Source organism: Eriocheir sinensis, chromosome 3 (assembly GCF_024679095.1).
Source record: "Eriocheir sinensis breed Jianghai 21 chromosome 3, ASM2467909v1, whole genome shotgun sequence".
Classification (NCBI taxonomy): domain Eukaryota; kingdom Metazoa; phylum Arthropoda; class Malacostraca; order Decapoda; family Varunidae; genus Eriocheir; species Eriocheir sinensis.
Window position 1 is genome coordinate 18981922 of NC_066511.1, and position 21525 is coordinate 19003446.

General features: G+C 46.3%; 1 protein-coding gene across 2 annotated transcripts in view; it reads right to left on the reverse strand.

Annotated features, from left to right (window-relative positions):
• Positions 1-21525, reverse strand: part of LOC127006071 (atrial natriuretic peptide-converting enzyme-like) — a 181276-nt gene that overhangs the window by 19497 nt on the left and 140254 nt on the right. For both annotated transcript variants that reach the window (XM_050875564.1, XM_050875555.1), the window contains exons 4-6: positions 18084-18250; positions 10625-10895; positions 9689-9942 (exon numbers count right to left, since the gene is read on the reverse strand). In XM_050875564.1, the coding sequence (XP_050731521.1) occupies positions 9689-9942; positions 10625-10895; positions 18084-18250 (692 nt within the window). The remainder of the gene's footprint in view (positions 1-9688; positions 9943-10624; positions 10896-18083; positions 18251-21525) is intronic.

The following is a 21525-nucleotide window of genomic DNA, read 5'->3' on the forward strand; positions in this document are numbered from 1 at the left end:
CTTGAGTGGGCAGGAAGAATAATTGGGGCACACTTAGTTATCGATCACGCCAGAAAGACACGACTCCTTCTCTCCCTCCTTCTCCTCCTCCCTTTCCCTCCCTACCTCCTTCAAGCCATCTTCCTCCTTTCCTCTCCTCCTCCTCGCAAGTGGCGATGGGAGGAGGCGGAGGCTAAGGAGACAGATGTTACATAAGAAAGGAATGGTAGCAAAGATAGATAGATAGATAGATAGATAGATAGATAGATAGAGAGAGAGAGAGAGAGAGAGAGAGAGAGAGAGAGAGAGAGAGAGAGAGAGAGAGAGAGAGAGAGAGAGAGAGAGAGAGAGAGAGAGAGAGAGAGAGAGAGAGAGAAATCAAGACTAATGGTGAGAAGGAAGTAGGAAGAGGGAGGGGTGAGGAGGGACGGAAGAGGAGGAGGAAGAAGATAGGAGAAGGAGGAGGAGGAGGAGGAGACGGGAAGAGGAGACGTAGTAGAAGAAAACATGGAGGAAAAAATGAAGGAAAAAAGGAAAGAATAAAAAAGAAAAAAAAAATGCTGTGGAAGGAATGGAAGAGAGAGGGACGGAGGAAGAGAGAGAGAGAGAGAGAGAGAGAGAGAGAGAGAGAGAGAGAGAGAGAGAGAGAGAGAGAGAGAGAGAGAGAGAGAGAGAGAGAGAGAGAGAGAGAGAGAGAGAGAGAGAGAGAGAGAGAGAGAGAGAGAGAGAGAGAGAGAGAGAGAGAGAGAGAGAGAGAGAGAGAGAGAGAGAGAGAGAGAGAGAGAGAGAGAGAGAGAGAGAGAGAAGGAGGGAGGGAGGAGGAGGTGAAGAGCCAGTGAAGGGAGGCAGGCAAAGAAGAGGAAGAAGGCGAGGAAAGGAGATTATCGAAAGGAAGGAGGTGAGGAAGGAAAGGAAGGAAGGAGGGAATAAGCGAATGGGAGAGGAAAAAAAAAGCGAAAAAATGAGATGAATGGAGAAATGGATGAAGGGAGAAGGGAAGGAGGGAAGAAAGATATGGAGAAGATGACGGAGGGAATAAACGAATGAGGAAGTAAGGATATGAAAACAAAACAAAACAAATAAAATAGAATAAATAAAATGGAAAGGAGGGAGAGTAGGAACTATAATACAACCTTTTTTTAGGGAGTTTTCAATCATTATCATCTATATACTTTTCTTATTTTCGTAGGCTGGATGGAAAAAAAAATAATTAAGAGGGATTTCGTCTACTCCATCTTCCATTCTTTTCCTCTCGCCTCTCCTCCTCCTCCTCCTCCTCCTCCTCTCACTTCTCTGAATCGCCGCCATCATGCCTCCATTATTACGCGGGTAGATTCATAAGCAACTCGGCCACTAAACAAAGCCACCGCCTCAGCCCCTCTCATCTTGCCCGGCTCCTTTCACTCCCATCTTCCTTCGCTCCTTCCCTCCTCCTCCTGCTCCTCCTTCCGCCCTTCCGTCCCCTCCGTTGCACGCCAGCTTGCTTGTCTTTCCCCGCTCGTCCCTCCCTCCATTACCTGCTTATCTTCCTCTCTCTACTGTGTACTGTGGTAATCCTTCCTTCCCTTGCTTCGTTACCTGCCTGCTGCCTGCCAAGATGCCATCCGCCCACATTCTTGGCTCCCTGCTCGCTTGTCTCTGCCTGCCTGCTAACCTGCTTGCTTGCCTACTTGCCTGCCTGCCTACCTGTCTGCCTGCTTTTCTGTCTCCCTGCCTACTTGCCTGCCTACCTTGTCTGTCTCCCTGCCTGCCTGCCTGCTGGCCTTTCTGTCTCCCTGCTTGCCTACTTGCCTGCCTGCCTCCCTCCCTCGGGCCCTCCATCGCGCGCCTTACTGGTCTTGTGGTAAGAGGAAAGTTGAGGCGGGCAAGCTATCCCCGGAATGGCCCACAGGTGGTCCCAACAGCTGCTTGAATGTTGCTAACGGCCACGCCGGGAAAGCAACGCCTGCCAGCTAACGAAGGAGGAGGGGGAACCATGAAAGCGTTGAGAATCAGGCGACAGTAAGTCCTATGGCGTGTAGAGGTTGTATGCTTCAGTGGTTCAACCTACTCAGTGACCTGCAGAACTGATTGAAGCCCCTGCTGTACGGAAACGTTCAATTTACTTATGTCGTGATAGAGTAACGGCCAGTGCTCTTCTTTTAAATGAGTGGTTTAATTTATTCAATAATCTGCCGAACGCATTAAAGCACCTGGTATAAGGGAACGTTCTATTTACTTTTGCCATGATAGCGTAACGGTCAACGAATGCTCTTCTTTTGAATGTGACGATCATTTTCGCATTTTCGCACTAATTATATGAGCAGGATGATTGTTCCAGTGGCGGATGACTCGGTTTGAGAACAAAAAAAATCATGCCGATGTCTGTGCTGCATCGCCTCGTTTGAATCGGTAGGTTGTTATTTATAGCTATTGGGTTAGTTAGGAGGAGGAGGAAGAGGAGGAGCAGGAGGAGGAGGAGGAGGAGGAGGAGGAGGAGGAAGATGAAAGGCCAGATGAAAATATATAACTTTTTTAATGATTTCCTCTCTCTCTCTCTCTCTCTCTCTCTCTTGCTAATCACGTCCTGGGCTGGCAAGGAAGTAATGAGAGTTAAATAGTGACTCCGGAAACGCTAATAAGTAATTTTAACGAACGAACGAACGCAGAGAGAGAGAGAGAGAGAGAGAGAGAGAGAGAGAGAGAGAGAGAGAGAGAGAGAGAGAGAGAGAGAGAGAGAGAGAGAGAGAGAGAGAGAGAGAGAGAGAGAGAGAGAGAGAGAGAGAGAAAAATAAATCGACCACTTGCAAATTTAGCTCTATCTTCATTAAGCCTTCCCTTTTCACTTCACTTTTTATTTAACTCACGTGGAACATCACAAGAAAGAAAAGAAGGTGATGTAGATGGGCGGCCGTAGACAGATAGGAAGGTAGATAGGGTAGAGAGGTAGATAGATAGGTCAGATATATAGGAAGATATTTAGCTAGGTCAGGTAGGTCAGGGGGGTATGTAACTCAGATAGACAGGTAGGTAGGCTCTCACATATAGCAGAAACTTGAGAAAGACAGACGATTTATGAGCCGAAATGAGTCTGATCTTTGAATACATGCAGGTGGTGGGTGGGGAGGGAGGGAAGGAGGGAGGGAGGCAGGAGAGGGAACTGATGAAGGAGGAGGAGGAGGAAGAAGAAGAAGAGGAGGAATAGGAGTCCAATTATACCTTTCTCTCTCTCTCTCTCTCTCTCTCTCTCTCTCTCTACTTGCTTGTCTGTCTCTATCTATCTGTCTGTCTGTTTGTCTGTCTATCTATCTGTCTGACTTTCCTTATCCCTCTTTGCATGTGTATGTTTCGGTGAGGTCCGATTTTCTCTCTCTCTCTCTCTCTCTCTCTCTCTCTCTCTCTCTCTCTCTCTCTCTCTCTCTCTCTCTCTCTCTCTCTCTCAGGCGCAGGAAGATTGACTGGCTTTGTCGTCGTAATGAGCGGGGAACTGAGGCGCTGTAAACAGGACGTCTCAGGTACAGCTTGCCACTAACGAGAAGCGGAGACGTGTGAGCCCTCGATGATAACCAAATGATGGCAGGAGAGGAGGAAGAGTAGGACCAGCAGCAGCGGTAGGAGGAGGAGGAGGAGGACGAGGAGGAGCAGCAAGAGCAGGAGGCGGAAAAGCAGGAAGTGGAGGACGAGGTGGAAGAGGAAAAGGTAGAAGTTTGTTTATGTCTTGGTAGTGGAATACGTGGTTGAGGTGTTCTTCGTTAAGTGGTTGTCCCCTTCAAGATACAGAGAGAGGGCACCAGGTAACTTCTCGCGGGTGGATAGGAAGGTAGCTAGATGGATAGGTTATGTATATACGTTATAGGTCGGGTAAGTAGATAGATATGAAGGTAGGCAGGTAAATATAGGTAGATCAGGTAAGCAGGTAGGTAGATCAAAATGTGTCTACTTGCGCATGACGTCAGTGAGAAGCGGGACGAAGGGTCTAATTAAGCAAATGATGTCAGTCGTTTAAGTTTTTTTTTTACAACAAAGGAGACAGCTCAAGGGCACAAAAAAAGTAAACAATAATAATAAAAAAGCCCGCTACTTGCTTATAGGTGCCCGAAATTGCTCTCTCAGTTCTCTGCAGGCCTCTTTAGGTAGTGATATACGATTTCTCTGCCTTCCATCCTCTCCCTCTCAACCTCTTTTTTTCTCCTTCTTTCTTTCACTTATTTCTTCATTCATTCGCTCCTTCTTTCCCCCTCACTGCTTTCATTATTTGCTGCTCTTCCTTCTTTCCTCCCCCCCTCGTTCCTCTCCTTCTTTTCCCTCATACTTCCATTCTTTCTTCCTTTATTCCTTCAACCATGCTTTCCTTCCTTCTGTTCTTTCTTCTTTCATGCCTGTCTGCCTGCCTGCTGCTTCGGTTGATTTGCGAAGTTTATCCTCAGTGCCTTCCATCCTTCCTTCTTTTAATCCATCCATCCATCCTTCTTTCACTCAATCTGCGCGGCCTTGAGGTGCTCGAGTTACCCGGTTTATCTCTCTGTATCTTCGTGTTATCTTGCTCTTTCAAAACCACCTCAGCATCATCATCATCTCAGCCTCCTCCTACTTCTCTTCTTTCCTCTTGGTACTTTTCTCCCCGTCCTTTTTTTTCTAATTTTTTCTTCCGTCGTCTCTTTTGCTCCTATGTTTTTTTCCTTTCCTTCTACTTTTCTTCTTGTTTCTTAATCTGTTTGTTTTTCTTTTCCTCTTTCTCTTCCTTCCTCCTATATACTTTTCTCCCGGTCCTTTTTTTGTTTTTTTTGCTCAGTCTTTTCTTTTGCTTCTACGTTTTTCTTTCCTTTTTCTTTTCGTCTTGTTCTTGTTGCTTTTTCTTTTCCTTTTTCCTCCTCTTCTTTCTCTTCATTCCTCCTACTTCTCTTCTCCCCGTCCTTTTCCACGTTCCTTTCCTCCGTCTTTTCTTTTTCTCTACGTTTTTTCCTTTCCTTTTTCTTTTCGTCATGTTATTGATTTTGTTTTTTTTCTTTTCCTCCTCCTCCTCTTCTTCCTTCTCTTCCTTTCTCTTTCTACTTTACTCCCGTCCTTTTTTTTCGTGTTTCCTTCCTCAGTCTTTTCTTTTGCTCCTACGTTTTTTCTTTCCTTCTTTTCTTCTTGTTCCTGATCCTGTTTTTCTTTTCCTCCTCTTCCTTCTCTTTCTTTCTCTTTCTATTTTTCCCCCCGTCCTTTTTTTTCGTGTTTCCTTCCTCAGTCTTTTCTTTTGATCCTACGTTTTTCCTTTCCTTCTTTTCTTCTTGTTCCTGATCTTGTTTTTCTTTTCCTCCTTCCTCCTCCTCCTCGGAAACTTTGCTCTAACAAGAAGTCTGCAAGTGGTGTCCTTGGTGTCCCACTCGCCTCAAGCCCCCAAGAGGACCCGCGCAACTCACCGCCCTAAAGAACACGACACACTGACTAAAGAGGAACCGTTAGTACAGATAAATAATGATATGTGAGAGAGAGAGAGAGAGAGAGAGAGAGAGAGAGAGAGAGAGAGAGAGAGAGAGAGAGAGAGAGAGAGAGAGAGAGAGAGAGAGAGAGAGAGAGAGAGAGAGAGAGAGAGAGAGAGAGAGAGAGAGAGAGAGAGAGAGAGAGAGAGAGAGAGAGAGAGAGAGAGAGAGAGAGAGAGAGAGAGAGAGAGAGAGAGCGGGGGGGGGGGGGGAATAATAAAAAGGAGAACGAGGGAGTGAATAATTGAGCAGGAGGGAGAAAGGGGAAAGAAAAGCAAAAAAAAAAAAAAAAAAAAAAGAGAAGGTAGGAGCGAATGAATGAATAAATGAGAGAAAGAAGGGTGGATGGATGGATTAAAAGAAGGGAGGAAGGATGGAAGGCACTGAGGATAAACTTTGTAAATCAACCGAAGCAGCAGGCAGACAGGCAGGCAGGCAGGAAAGAAGAAAGAACATAAGGAAGGAAAGCAGGCATCAGTGAAGGAATGAAAGCATGGTTGAATGAATGAAGGAAGAAAGAATGGAAGTATGAGGGAAAAGAAGGAGAGGAACGAGGGGGGAAGGAAAGAAGGAAAAGCAGAAAATAATGACAGCAGGAAGGAATCAATGAATCAATGAATGGGGAGGGTGTGGCCGAGTGGTGAGCATAGAGGTATCAAGGGTGGAGGCGACATCAGTACCTAACCAGTGAAGCCGCCGAACTGTCTTTCTCTCGCCGTCAAGAGAACATAAGAACATAAGAACATAAGAACGCAGGAGTCTGCAAGAGAGGCCGGGGGCCTGGTACGGCAGGCAGCTGGACCCCCTAAGCTCCGTGTATAACGCGGATACCGGTCAAATGTCAGGTGTTAAGACATGTCAAGCTCGTCAAGTCACAGTCCACATGGGTTTCCGCGATGTGGAATAACCATAGTAGACCCATTTTTAGTTCAACTGAGACCATCGGCATTGCTAATCAAAGCCGAGTGGCGGAAGATTACCCATATGCTGCCCTAATCTTCAATCAACCCTAACTTCAGCAACTTCGTTCAAGTGGTGCACCGGGGAACAGCATGGGCCAAGCAAATCATTTATCACGGCAGCCACTATAAATAAGATTCGCCTGTGCCACGAACGAGCTGGGGTCGTCCAAGAGACTCCCCCCAAAAGAGTCTACCGGCGCTACAGGAAGCACGTTAAAAAGAAAAAGAAAAAGAAAAAAAGAATAAATGAATAAAGTAAGAGAGGAAGAAAGAAATAATGGAGGTATGAGGTAAAAGAAGGAAAATAACGAAGAGGGAAGCAAGAAAAAACAGAAAAAAAAGGAAACAAGGAATGAATAAATGAAATAATAAATGAATAAATAAATGAATGGAAGTATGACCGGAGGGGAGGAAAGAAACGAAGGCAACTTTAGGTAATGCTGCAGCGGAGTAGAAGAAGGAGAGAAACGAAGGAGAAGGAAGGAAGGAAACGCCGAAGAACAGGATAGCAGGAATGTATGAATGAAATAAAAAAATAACCGAATGAATGAATGAATGAAGGCGGGAATTATGACGGAAGAGGATGAAAGAAACGAAGGCAACTTTAGATAATGCTGCAGCGGAGAAGGAGATAAACGAAGGAGAAGGAAGGAAGGAAAAGGCGAAGAACAGGATAGCAGGAATGAATGAATGAAGGCGGGGATTATGACGGAAGAGGATGAAAGAAACGAAGGCAACTTAAGATAATGCTGCAGCGTCCAAGTATGAGGATCAGTCAGGCAGGCGGGCAGGCAGGGCGGCGCAGGGAAGAATGTTAATCAAGGACGTTCATTAGCGAGAGGGAGGAAGAGCGAGAGAGAGAGAGAGAGAGAGAGCCCCGTCTGGTGTCCTCCTCCTCCTGCTGGCGACGCGGCTGGGGAAGGTTAGGTTACGAAATATTTCATGTGATCAATCCACTGCTTCAGGACGAGCTGGTGAGTCTTTCCAGATATAAGTACGGCTTACAAAAGAGTGAGTGAGTGAGGAAGGGAGGAAGGGAAGGAGGGAGAAAGGAAAGAAGCCAGCAAGGGAGACAGGAATGAATGAAGGATCGAAGAAACGTTGAAAGGAAGGAAAGATAGAAATAAATAAATAAATGAGGGTAAGAATGAATGAATGAATGGAAGAGAAGTAAAAAAGGAAGAGGGGGGAAGGAAGGATAGAAAAGAAAGAAGGAAGGAGTGAAAGAAGGAAGCAAGAGAGGCAGGAAGGGGGGGAGGATTGAACAAACGTAGACAGGCAGGATAGACAGAAGAAAGAAAAGAAAGAAAGGAGGGTACGAAAGAATGAACGCATGAAGAAGAGAGAGACAGAAAGAGAATAACTAAAATTTAATGAAGGGGGGTCGAAAACAAAGCAAGCGTGTGCAAGTTAAAAAAAATGATAAAAAAAAAACAAGACTGCAAATAACAAAAGCAACTTAACAACATCAATATTTTACCCTTGAATGCGTAAGCTGGACTATAAATAAGTAACGGACGGAGGGATGAATATTAGACGAGCACTCTTCTTTTGTTTCTGTTTTTGTGAGGTGGACGAGCGAGTGGGGAGAGGGAAGGGGTGAAGGGGAGGGGAGAGGAGTGGGATGGTGGGGGGAAGGGGAGGAGGGAAGTGGAGGGGGGATGGGGGAAGGGGAGAGCAGGGGAGAGGAGAGGAAAGGAGTGGGAGGGGGGGTGAACGGGAGGGAAGTGGGAAGGGGAGGGGAGGGAAGTGGGGAGAGAAGGGGAATGGGAGGGGAGTGAGAAGTGGAGGGGGGATGGGGGAAGGGGAGAGAAGGGGAGAGGAGTGCGAGGGGGGGGTGAAGGGGAGGGAAGTGGGAAGGGGAGGGGAGGGAAGTGGGGAGGGGAGGGGAATGGGAGGGGAGGGGAGGGGAGGAAGTGGAAGGGGGATGGGGAGTAGAGGGGAAGTGAAGGGGGGAAGGGGAGGGAAGGGGAAGAGAGGGTAGCACTGAATTATCGAACTCGCGTTGTTTATTTAATACTGGTAACGTCATTATCATTATTATTATTATTATTATTATTATTATTATTATTATTATTTATTACTATTGTTATCCTCTCTTTTTGCCACTCATCTCTACTTCCTTTTCAATGAACAGTGCAAGCCCCCCTTTTTTTTTTTCGTTTATAATTTTATACCCTTGAGCGGCTTCGTTAATTGTCAGAAAAAAATAACTCCATTGCTAACTGTTAAATGATAAAAAAAAAACTACCGGTACTACTACTCGAGAATAGTGGTCCGTAGCTTGGTGGGAGACAAAGGCACGTACTCAGACGCTTTCGGTTCTCACAACAATTAATTCGAAAGGCCACGAGGAAGATTAGTCAGGCTTTCATATTTTTTTCCCCGTTCATGATGCAGAAGCCTTGTCAAACTAACCTATGGACACACACACACACACACACACACACACACACACACACACACGACCCCCCCCAACACCCGCCCCACACCCATAACCCCCCACACAGGGTTCTCAGAAGGCGTGAATAAATCGGGCCAATGAACGAGAAGCTTCACCTCTCTAATGAAGGCGGCCAGACCCCACGCCGGAGGAAAAAAGACTAGAAAGAGATAAAAAAAGTTAATTAATCTAACTTCAATTCTACTTTTTTTTTTTTTTTTTTTGGACCTCCCCGGCACAGTAATTAGAAGAGTTATCAACACATTAAGGAGAACAATCGTAAAAAAGGAATATTCTTTTTAATCTAATTTATGGTATAGCGGCTATAGCCAGTTCGACGCGCCGCTCACCTTGAAACGAACTTTGCCAGGCCGCCGCAGGACATCATACATAGTTAGCTGTTTTCCTCCTCCACTTGCTCGAGAAGCCGTGTAACATGAAAATAAAGTTCTAACAGAGACCACCTCGCTAAATGAGTTAAGGGCCCTGTGACGAAGTTAAGGACAATGCTAAGATGTCGCAATGAGGGTGAAGTTCATGAGGTGAGACAGGGACGCACCAAGGAGTCTATGTATAGTCCCCTGGTGCAACGGTGGGATGCACAAGAGGAAGTGAGGGAGGGATGTACCGAGGAGTGTACCTATAGTCCTCTTAGGCGATGATGGGAATGTTCAAGACAGGATTAAAAGAGGGTTACTGGTTCAAGAGACGTGAGGTGAGAGAAGGACGTACCAAGGAGTCTACATTTAGGTTAGGTTAGGTTAGGTTAGGTGGGTAATAATTTGGGGTCGGCGTCTTGAAGAACCTACGTATAGGTTCGGTTAGGTAAGGTGGGCAATATTTATGGGCCGGCGTCTCACCTGGCTTTGTGGTGCACTTGTTGCCGGCGTTGAGGGTGGGCAGAACCGAGCAGTTGACGGCCCTCTTGAGGCGTGGCGGCAGGTTCGTGGCGCAGCTGCTCATCACCTCCTCGCAGAAGTCCCGGCAAGGGCTCACCAGCAGGTCCTCGAACAACCCGCTCGGCGACATGGTCAGGGCGCGGCGGCAGTCCGGCTGCACCAGCTCGCACAGGAACTCCTGCGCCAGCGGGTGGCACTCCGAGTCTATCACCTGCCTGTTGGGGGAAGGTGGTGAGTGGCACCGACCATGGCACCTCAACAGCTACAAATAGCCAACTCATATTGATGATAACATGAATACAAAACGTGCACTGGGTGATGTACTGGAAAAAAATATATGTACTGAAAATGAATATATATATATATATATATATATATATATATATATATATATATATATATATATATATATATATATATATATATATATAATAAAATGAATAAATAAATAAGGATGAATAACATAGTTTTATCATAACTACATAATTTTTACTGCTGTAATACTTGTACAATTATTATAATGGCCTTTAGCGAGATATAAAAGAGCCCGCAGGGGAACAAAGAGATTGGTTAATATATAATATGATGCAATATCACAAGTTTCTAGTGCAATATATAACTGTTACCTGATGCGTTTATCCCAACAACGTTAATAATGAAAATATAGAAAATAATTATTCTGCTACCAACACTTCTACTACTACCACTACCACTACCACTACCACTACTACTACCACCACCACCACCCCAACTATTATTACCACTACTTCTGCTAATAATGTTAATAATATCAATACTATACTAAGAATAAGAATACTAACAATAACAATAATAACAATGACACCATCAATAAAAATAATTCTGAAGCCCACCTGGCAGGTACATGACAGGGCCTACCTGAGGATGTGGATGTCCCGCTCCACGGCGTCCGCGTCCTGGTGGCCGAGCAGGTTGGGGTAGGTGGTGAGGTTGTGGTGCAGGGAGGAGCACAGGCTCACGTCCAGGGCTCGGCAGCGCCTGGGCGGGGGCGTGGTGGTGGGCGGGGCCGTGGGCGTGGTGGGGCCGCTGCGGGAGGGCGCCTTGTACAACCTGGAGCCGGTGTGGTGCTCCGAGTCGGGCGTGGGGAAGTGTGGCGGCATGTTCTCCTTGTAGTGCTCCCGCTTCCTCTCTGCGGGGATGAGATGGAGAGGGAGGGTGAGTGAGTGAGGGTGTGTGAGGAGGTAGTGGTGGGGTGCTTGCTGTGTGGTTTGTGTTAGGGTGTGTGTGTGTGTGTGTGTGTGTGTGTGTGTGTGTGTGAAATGAGTTGTTTTTCTTCTTAGGCTTAAAGGTTCCTCCCCCGTCACCCGCCCATCACACACGCCTTCACTCCAAAGCTTCGTCAATGACAGTCGCGGCAGGAGACTCAGCGAGACCTTTTCAAGTGATCAAAAGACCGGAAAAATAGGTGACGGTAAATTCGCATAATACAACAACAGCAACAACAACAAAAACAGCTACTACTACTACTACAACTACGACAATTACGAGCCCCCCTACTGCCACCACTACTGTTACAACTATTACTACTACCACTGCTACTACTACTGCTACTACTACTGCTACTACTACTACTACTGCTACTACTACTACTACTACTACTACTACTACTACTACTACTACTACTACTGCTACTACAACTACGACAATTACCAACCCCCTACTGCCACCACTACTGTTACAACTATTACTACTATTACTACTACTACTACTACTACTACTACTACTACTGCTACTACTACTATTAATAATAAATAAAGGCAGCCATACGAGTCGCATAACGAGGCCCTTTCCCTGCCTCCCTCAAATCTATAAGTTTCAAAACTGAATAAAATATTACGAAGTCTAAAGTTTGGAAATACATTTTTTCCCTCGTGCATCAAACTGGACAGCTGGCGGCGACATTCCCGAAGGGCGCTACTGTACTGACGCTGCTGCTGGATAGGCCTACTGATATGGGGGCCTATTGTGCGTAGCCTTACTCTTCAGAAGGCCTACTTAGCCACTGTTAGCATAAAGGGTTGAAGGGATGATGCTGGAGCAGGGGTGAGGTAGACTTGAACAGGTGAACAGGACTAGACGGCAAGGGTTGAGTAGAGTGGTGTTGAGGTTGAGAAGTCGAGGCTCAGGAATGGAGAACCACAAAAAATCAAAATCAAAATACAGTAGCAGAACCCACAGTGAAAATACAGACGTGCCGTTACCGAGGCTATACTTCGCTCCATCAACTGAAGTGAAACGAACGAGTAAAGGGGCGGCATTGGTATCTATTAGGGAAGGGACATGTCTGGACTCAGTGAAGGGGAATACAAATTACAATGTACCTACCGAGCGAAAGAAACCCCATGAGAAGGACTTGAACTGTATCTTAGGAAGTTTTTATTTATTTTTTATACAACCAAGAAAATACTGAAGAAACACAGGTAAATCGCGAGGAAAATAAAAATCATCATAAGAGAGTAAAATAAACACCGCCAGAAGTGCCGTTGAAAAGGCCTTGAACCCAACAACTCAAACACTCACGCGAGAACACGAACGAGCGAGCAAACAGCGCGAGGAAGCTACACGATGTTGACGAAACGACGAACAGAAGCGGAAACCTTGACGACAATGACGACGAAGAAAACGGCAACTCGAGTCCTCATGCAGCGTCTCCCAACGGCACAAGCATCAGTCAGGAATGGGAGAAAGACATCTGAGCAATAGAGGAAGCGTGAGAGAGTGAGTGAGGGCAAGAGAGAAGGAGTAAAAGGGCGGATGAAAGAGAGGGAAAGACGGGGGAGTAAGCTCTGCGGGACACAAGTCTGCACTCCGCCTCGCACCAGCTCTCGCCCTCGTCATGGCTGCGCGCGGATCAACTTTCGGCTTTTCGCTTGACACTGCCGCTGCCTACTGGTGGAGGAGGAGGAGCAGGATTAAATGTAGAAGGAGTAGGAGTGGGAGTAGGAGAGGAAGTAGGAGAACGAGTGGGAGGAGTAAAAGTATCAATGGGAGTAAGAACAGAAGTAGAGTTATTAGGAGTAAGAATAGGAGGAGTAGGAGTAGGAGGAGTAGAGGTAGGAATAGGAAAGGGAGTAGGGGTGAGAATGGGAGTAGGGATATGAGTAGGAGTGGAAGGAGTAGGAATGAGAAGAGTAGGAGGAGTGGGAGTAAGAGGAGAAGGAGGACAACGTACCGTCACTTCTTCCTCGCCGCTCACCAGCCCCGCCCCACGGTCGGGTTTCGGGCGGCCCCGCATAATGTGTTGAGAATTAATGCAATTATGTTTGTGCTGAAGGCAACAGGGGGCGGCGGGGGGGCTAATGGGAGGGGCAGAGGAATAGGGGAGAAATCTGTTCTTAATAGGCCATTACCGAAAACTTAAGATGCGCCACTAAATGTTGGAACAGAGACCCGGCTCTTATTAGTGGCGGCGGCGCAGAGTAAGTGAAAGGGCACTGCCGGCCACCTGCTGCTGCTGCCGCTGCCTGACGACCCGCGGAACGCCTAAAACTCTCCTCGGGTTGTCTGTTCCAGCGTCTCGTTCCTTCACCATAACTTTGCCTCAGGACTTTGCTCTCCCGAAATGCAAACGAGAGAAAAAAAAGGTTAAGCCTATAGCTAGATACGCAAAGACAGAGAAAACAGACATTGCAGCGGGGATGGGAGAGGGGGGGGGGAGAATAGTTTAAAGTCGCTAGGTATCAAGACACCAGAGTCGTATCAAGACACCTCTCCATCCGAAATTGAGCTCTCTTTTGGCAACCCATCACTACTTTCTTTTACAGGAGCTGTGATTAGCGGACTTTTTTGTTTTTTATGTATTTTTGCCCTTGAGCTGCTTCCTTTACTGAAAAAAAACCCGCAAAGCCACAAAATAAAAAATGATTAGTCGTCTTGTTTTTAGAGGCGTAAGGCAAGACTCCCCTCGGCGACTCTACCCGAGGACGGCAGCGTGGGGGTGTCGAGGAGAGGCGCCCTTCCCGCGGCAGGACCCACTGGAGGTGAAAGGATGCCTGGAAGGTGGCTGAGGCGATATCGCAAATCGATCACGAGCTGCGTAAATAGAAACGGAGAGAGGAAGAGGGAAAAGAAAAAAAAAAGGAGCATGAAGAGTGACTCACAACGTCCCGGGCTTTGAGAGCATCTTCTGGCGGGAGTATGAGGCTGTCAGACGGTGGGGAGGCGAGCAAGGGAGTGGGTGTTAGGTGTAGGTGTTGGCGGAGGCGTGGCTAGCTTCGCCCTCAGCTCCTAATCTTGTAAGCTTAAAGGGTATATTATAGCCTGCTCAGAATAATTCCAGTGTACTCCATTCTCCCTTTCTTTTCCCCCTTCCCTTCCACTCTCCTTCTCTTCCCCATAATGAATGAATAATCTACATGCACAGCCTCGAAGAGCTACCCAGCCCGTGTATATGTCTCCCTTCTTGTATACCAGGGAGGGTGATGGGGTCAGCGTGAGGAGTCTGACTGCTTTTTCCATTTCGGGTCAGTTCACTCTAGTGCTCTTTATGACATTCCTCTTTCTTCCTTGGAAATGGAGATTGGTGTCTACGCCATAATTGAGCAGTTAGAGATTAGTTCCTATGATACACTGTGACTGGCATGGCGATGACGTGGGTGATGACACCAGACTGAAATTCCCCGTACGACTGTTAGCGATAGCAGCGGTTCAGGAGGCGCGGGGTAACGAATAGCCTTGTATTTTTTTAACATGGCGGCTCAAACAGACGGTCTCTATTTTAGGTCTTAATTTTTTTGGGGGGGTTACATCTTCGTAAATTTATTTCATATCAATTCTATCAGTTGTTGAATGAGTGAATGGATGAATGAACGATTTAATAAAGGATCTAGTTAACGGCTATTAGTCATGACAATTCGCGTGACTGTTTGGATGACAGTGTACAGCGGAAGAGGAGCACGACGCCCTCTAGCGGGGTGCTGTGTCCGCCGCCGTGCAGGGGGAGTGCCGGTGCTGCGGCCAGGCACGGCACGGCGTGAGCAGGACTAAAAGAGGGTGTGGGTCTATCTGTCTACCAATCTGTCTGAGTATGTATCCACCGCCCCATCTATCTGGCTATATTACCACACCCCTCACAGGCACTAATGGCATGGCGGTGCGGCGTGAGGGTGTGGGGCCGGCCGCCGCGGGCTGGCGTGTCCCCGCGAGGGCACCGCGTACATGGGCCTCAGTATTTGTTTTCCCAAATTGGACGGTGAAATATTTGAGGTTATCAAACAATAAGACTTCAAGTAGCTGAATTTTAGATATTCTGAATCGATGCTTTAAATCTGAATGCAATTTGGTCGGCGGCTCCGATACTGGTGAGCCACGAGGGAGCGGCCGAGTGGGGCGGCGGGGCGGCGAGGAAGAGGCGCCTTAAGTTTGGCGGTGTTCATAAAGGGTGATGGACGAGCCGGAGCAGTAATGCATGCGCCAAGTTCAGCGGGCACGGCTCCGGGACGCGGCAGTCTGCAGGGCCAGGCTGCCGAGTGCCCGCCGCCCCGCCGCTTCTGCTCGCTGATTTATGGCTTGGCCCGCCGGCAGCCCCGGAGACAGGTGACCGTCCCGGGAAATGGTGAGACGGTGTGATGATTATGGAGAGAATCCCTGAGGACGGTTTGTGTCAAGGGTGTGCAGAGGGCGGAACAGACTACGGCAAGATGTTGTTTTGTGCTAAATTTAGACGAAGGATACCTGGCAAAAGAAATGTTGATGTTAACTTGTCTACATGAGGACAGTTTGTGGCCTGGTTACATAAAGAGCGGAAAAGAAGGAAAATGACTGTGCCGACTACAGGAACATTAGCCAGGGCCAGTTTGTTGGAGGTTATACAAATAATGGCTAATGATTATTGATTGCATGAAAGACAATACTTTAATACGCCTCCCTGTCCGGCGCTATTGATTATCTTATACGAGCCATCTCATTACTCGGCTCGGGGCTCACTCATTCACCGGCTCGCGCTGCATCACCGCCGTGGGCACCAAAATACCCTTGCGAGATACTTCAGCTTCTCCTCCCGAAATTGACCTCTCTTTCGGCCACCTCTTTTGATTTTTTTTTGTAGGAGCAGCGAGTAGCGGGCTGTCTCCTTTGTTGTAAAAAATAAATAAATAAATAAATAAAAAAAAATAAAAAATAAAAAGTCTGCCAAATACACATGGCAAGTAGCCCCAAGAAATTACACAAAACCAGTTCAAGTCAATCTGTTCAACATTTTTAGTCTTTACTTGTCCACTACATAACAAAGGCCTTTCCCAACGTTCTCCACATCTTGTCCTGCCAACTGATCATTACCCCTTACTTTCGTTTGCTTCATATTTTATCTACTTTCAGACTTTCCGTTGAAATTCTAATCACCAACCGCGACACACTTACTTTTTTGTCATCTCCAGGGAATAAAGGATTTGGGGATTCGCTTACAACACAAGAAATAAATTACGAAAGAAGCCAAGAAATAGGCCGAATGAAGGGGGGGCGGGGGGGGAGAATGAGATAAATAGAGGAAAATATGAAAGGAATTAAAGAAAGTAAAAAAAAGTAAGCGCATGTAAGGAAACGAAGACAATGAGAGAAGGGCGGAAAAAAGATAAATAGCGGGAAACAAAGGAAGAGTAAGAAAGGAAAACAACCCAAAAAGTACCGAATGAAAGAAAACGGGTGAGGGTGCGACACAGGTGGTTGATAATGGGTATCGAACGGGGCCCAAGAACAGATCCCTCGAAAAAAAAAAGAAAAAAAAAAAAAGAACAAAAGACAAGAAGGAAAGAAAACGGGTGAGGGTATGTTAGAGGTGCGTTCTGAAAGGGTACCGAACGTGGACCAAGAACAGATCCCTCGAAAAGAAAAGAAAAAAAAAAGATCAAAAGACAAGAAGGAAAGAAAACGGATGAGGGTATGTTAGAGGTGCGTTCTGAAAGGGTATCGAACGTGGACCAAGAACAGATCCCTCGAAAAGAAGAAAAAATAAACGAGAAGAACAAAAAGACAAGAAGGAAAAGAAAACGGGTGAGGGTATGTTAGAGGTGCGTTCTGAAAGGGTATCGAACGTGGACCAAGAACAGATCCCTCTACAAAAAAAAAGAAAAAAAAAAAGAAAAGGAAAAAGAAAACGAGATGAGGCCAAGGAAGCATCTTTGACGAAACTAACAAGGAAGGGGAGTTATTTTATTATATTTATTTTGATTTTTGAAGCACGAACCCACCCACCCAGCCAGTCAGTCAGTCACAGTCGCCGCGATCAATAATTATTTTAGCTGTTGATTAATAACTTTAAGCGGAGAAGCAATTACAGAGAGCAATCAATTAGGCGGTAACTTTAATTAATTACGCTCTCCTTGGCTAAGTTGGCGCCAGTTGTAATAATATACGAGAGGGGGGGAGGGGGGAGGAGGAGGACATGACCCCCCCCTTTCCTCCTACCCCCCTCTCTCCCCCCATCAGCTTCCAGACACCTGCCTCCTTCCCTTCTCTCCACTCATTCTCCTCCTCCTCCTCCTCTTTCTCTTCCTTCTCCTACTCCTCATTCTCCTTCCCCACAGATACAGCAATTACCTTCGTCTCGTCTCGTCTCGTCTCGTCTCGTCTCTCTCTCTCTCTCTCTCTCTCTCTCTTTCACTGCAGAGTACCTCATTCTTTCTCTCCTTTCACTGTCTCCTCTTTCTCTTCCTCCTCCACCTTCACCTCTACCTTCTCATTTTCCTTCTCCTTCTTCTCCTCCTCCTCCTTCATCTTTACCAACACCATCTCCAGTTACTTTCTTCTTTCTCCTCCTCCTCCATATTCACCGCCACCTTTTTTTCCTGCATCTGCTCCTCCTTCTCCTCCTCCTCCTCCTCCCATTCTGCAATGATAGGTGATACAAGGAAGGAAGAGGAGGATTACTGAAGATGCAAGGGAAGGGAAGGAAGGGAGGAAGGAAAGGAAGGAGGGATAAAATGATGGTAGGGAGGAGCACGGGGCGGAGGAAACAAAAGGGATGGAAAAAAAAGGTTATGGGCAGGAAAAGAATGAGGGGAAGTAGAAACGGTGAATGGCAAAGAGGGAAGAGGTGGGAGGAGGAGGAGGAGGAGGAGGAGGAGGAGGAGGAGAAATGGATGAAATGGACTTGAGAAGGAAACACACACACACACACAAAAAGCAAAACATACAGGAGACAGGAGTGAAAGAAAACGAAAATCAGGAAGCAAAAAACGAAGGAAAAAACGAAGTACATAATTTAGGCGAAAGGCGGAATGAAGGCAGAAGAGAAAAAAATAAAAGAAAACGGAACAGGAGGAAGAAAACAGGAAATGGGTGTAAATAAAGAAAGAGGGGCAAGAAAGAGCTCCAGCCTCACCTTGGATTTCGACACTGTCCTCATCGATTGTGATGCCGCTGAGGGCCGCTGAGTCTGGTTTGCGGATCTCAGAGACCAGCACGAGGTAGAGGTCGGCGGCGTCGAGGTGGAGGCGGCGGTAGTTGACGTGGAGGTTGAAGTGGACCACCAGTGCATCGTTTGGGCCCCTGCGGAGGAAAGAGAAAAAGTCAGGGTGAGGTTGGGCTTGAAGGATGTGTAATAAGAGCATCGCTGAGTCCACTGAGGAAGAAAAAGAAGGCGGGGGAAAGAAGTGAGGTTGTGTTTGAGGTATATGTGATAAGTGAGCATCGATGAGGTTCTTGAGGAGAGGGAAAAGTAAGGGTGAGGTTGGGATAAGATCATGGTTGAGTCCACTGAGGAAGAAAAAGAAGGCGGAGGAAAGGGGTGAAATTGTGTTTGAAGTACGAGTATATGTGATAAGTGAGCATCGATGGGGTTCTTGAGGAGAGGGAAAAGTCAGGGTGAGGTTCGGCTTGAAGAATGTGTAATGGGCGCATCGTTGAGTCCACTGAGGAAGAAAAAGAAGGCGGAGGAAAGGAGTGAAGTTGTGTTTGAAGTATATGTGATAAGTGAGCATCGATGGGGTCCTTGTGGAGAGGGAAAAGTCAGGGTGAGGTTGGCCCTGAAGAATATGTAACTGACCTGTCTTCTGTTCACTCATCTCTACATTATTTTTACAAGAGCAGCGCATGGCGGGCTTTTTTGTTTTTATTTAGTTTTGCCCTTGAGCTGCTTCCTTTACTGTATAAGAAAGGATATATTATTTCCGTGTCGTGATGGCGTCTTTAACTCGCTTCCATTCCTTTTCATTCTATCGGCCGTGCGCTATTAATTGCCAACTCAGATATCAGCGGCAGCTTCTTTAAGTGTTTGTCGGCTTCATTAGATTCTTCATATATAATTCCTAATAAGTTTTTTCTCTTAAGATTTTTGTCATACTACTGCTACTACTTCTACTACTACTACTACTACTGCCACTACAACCAGAGAAAATTGTTATGTGAGAAGTAGCCATTAGCCCGAAGAAAAGGGGTTCATATTTGCTGGTAGGGAGCGGGGTCTGGGTTACTAGTATTGTTGGAACTGGTCTCCAAGGAATGGCCATACAAGGGAGAGACTGTACTATGGGCGTGAGTTCGGGGAAGGGTGTTGGATGCATATGTGAAACTTGCTGAAGTCCATAGATACCAGCATGTAATATGAAGGCCCTATTTTGTATTATCTAAGCTGTAATATCAAGACACTTACACGAGGTTACTAGAAACAAACAAACAAAAGAAAAAAAAACAGTACATTCACAAAAGTCCTCTCGGTGTTTGGTATATAGTGAAGGGAAGAGATGTGCCCCCAATGATCTATGGACGGGTGGTATTTAGGGGGAGAACGGTGAAGACTACGACGACAGGTGACCTTTCCTCCTTGGCATGTCTGTCGATGTCTGAAGGTGGAGCAGCGAGGATTTTGGATGTTGGACGTAGCCATTATACCCCGTAAAAAGTAGTCCATAGAAAATTGAAAGGAGAATTTGGCTACTCTGACTTATGAATGCCCTTATTTTCGTGATACAGATAGGCAGATAGATAGATAGATAGACAGACATATGGGCAGACTGCCTTCACGGAGACCTGTTCTAATATGCAAGGGAGAGCTGTTATGTACATTCCGAAAAAGGTTCCTTCATCATTCTACGGGAGTCCATATAGAAGGGAACGGGGTCTGGCAAGCTGATATCGTTGTTGTAAGAAGTGGGTTGTCTTACATTATATTTGTAGAGGAAGTGTGTAATATCTATGAATAACGGTGGGAATTAAGCAGCCCTCTCGTTCGCCTACTGTCTGTGGGTGTTGGAATTCAGGAAGAGAAGATATCTGTCCTACATACATATACTGAGCATGTGTTTGAATTCTATTGGTGAAGAATGACTATAGAATGATGCGTCCTATATGTCGGTGTTCGAAGGCGGAGAAGCGAAGAGGTTTGTCCTGAAGCTGCAAGTTAAGCGTGATCTTGCTCTAACCAGTGCGAGGCGTATTTAGAACGGTGAAAACTACGACCTTTCAAATGAGTCCTGCCTGTCAGTGTGTAAGTTGTGGTAAAGGGCGGGGAAGTGAAGGGATTTATTCCAATGCTGCAAGTTAAGCGTGTTTTTGTATTCTTTTAGTAGAAAGTTGGAAAGTTTCGTTTAGTCGGCGCAACATCTGTGGTCATATGCCGGAGAGAGACAGAAGGGGAAGGAATTATAGGAGAAGGTAACAGATCCCAGGAGACGGGACACAGCCCCCGATTAATACCTGGTACCCATTCACTGCTGGGTGGACAGGGGCGTAGGGTATCGGAAAACTACGATGGCGGAAGACCTTTCATTCACGCCCTGTCTATCGATGTTTAGTGGTTTGGTGGAGCTAGAGAGGAGGAGGGATGAGATTTGCCCTGATGTTAGTGTGTGTTAGGCCGTTTTCTAAGACGCGTCGGCTCTTGCAACATATTATTAAAAGGCCACAAAGGAGAAGAGTCGGGTTATCATATGTATTTTTCACGTTCATAGCACAGAAGACACGAACGCATGTTAAAAATAAGTCAATGAAAATGAATAAATGAATGAAACAACAACTAGTAAATAATAATAAAAAATAAATGAACTACCCATGGAAATACTAACACAACCTTCACGAAAGCCTTATCAAATGTGGGTGTGTAAGCCACGAAATGTTTGAGAATATCAACCTAAGATGTACTCAGCTATCAGGGAAAATAATAATAGACAGTGACTTAACCTCTTGGGTGCGAATTTCCTACAAGAAGACATCACCAAGCTACAGGAGTGGAACAAAAAGTGGCTGCTCCAGTTTAGTGAAGAAAAATGTGAAGTCATGCATCTTGGGAGGGGAAATCCAGCATATCAATACCACATGGGAAACACTCCACTACCCACCACAGAGGGACAGAAAGACCTGGGAGCATATGTTGCCAGGCTACCAGTGAAGGCGAAATCTGTCGGTGTCTGTCTGGTAATGGTGAAGGAAGATGTCTGTGTGTGTCTGTGTTCATATTCTGTCTGTAAGGAAGAGAAGTGGGGGAGGGAAATGGGGTGGAGTTTTCTATACACGGGGGAGAGACTGTGCGTAGAAAAGGAAAAGAACATCCCATCTGCTCTGGCCGGATTTGGTGGTGATGGAGGGAAGGATCTGCCCGAGAGGAGTAAGTAGGAGCACAAAGGCAGCGTAAATCTGTGTTCATATTGCTTTCAGAAGGGAATGGTGATGTTACAGGGTCAGCGTGACACAGAACCTTTATTATTACTATTTTTTATATACAGCAAGGGAGGCAGCTCAAGGGGAAAACAAACAAAAGAAACAAACAAACAAATACAATGAAAAAAGTCTACTCCAAACAAACGAAAAAACGAGAGTTCAGTTTCGGG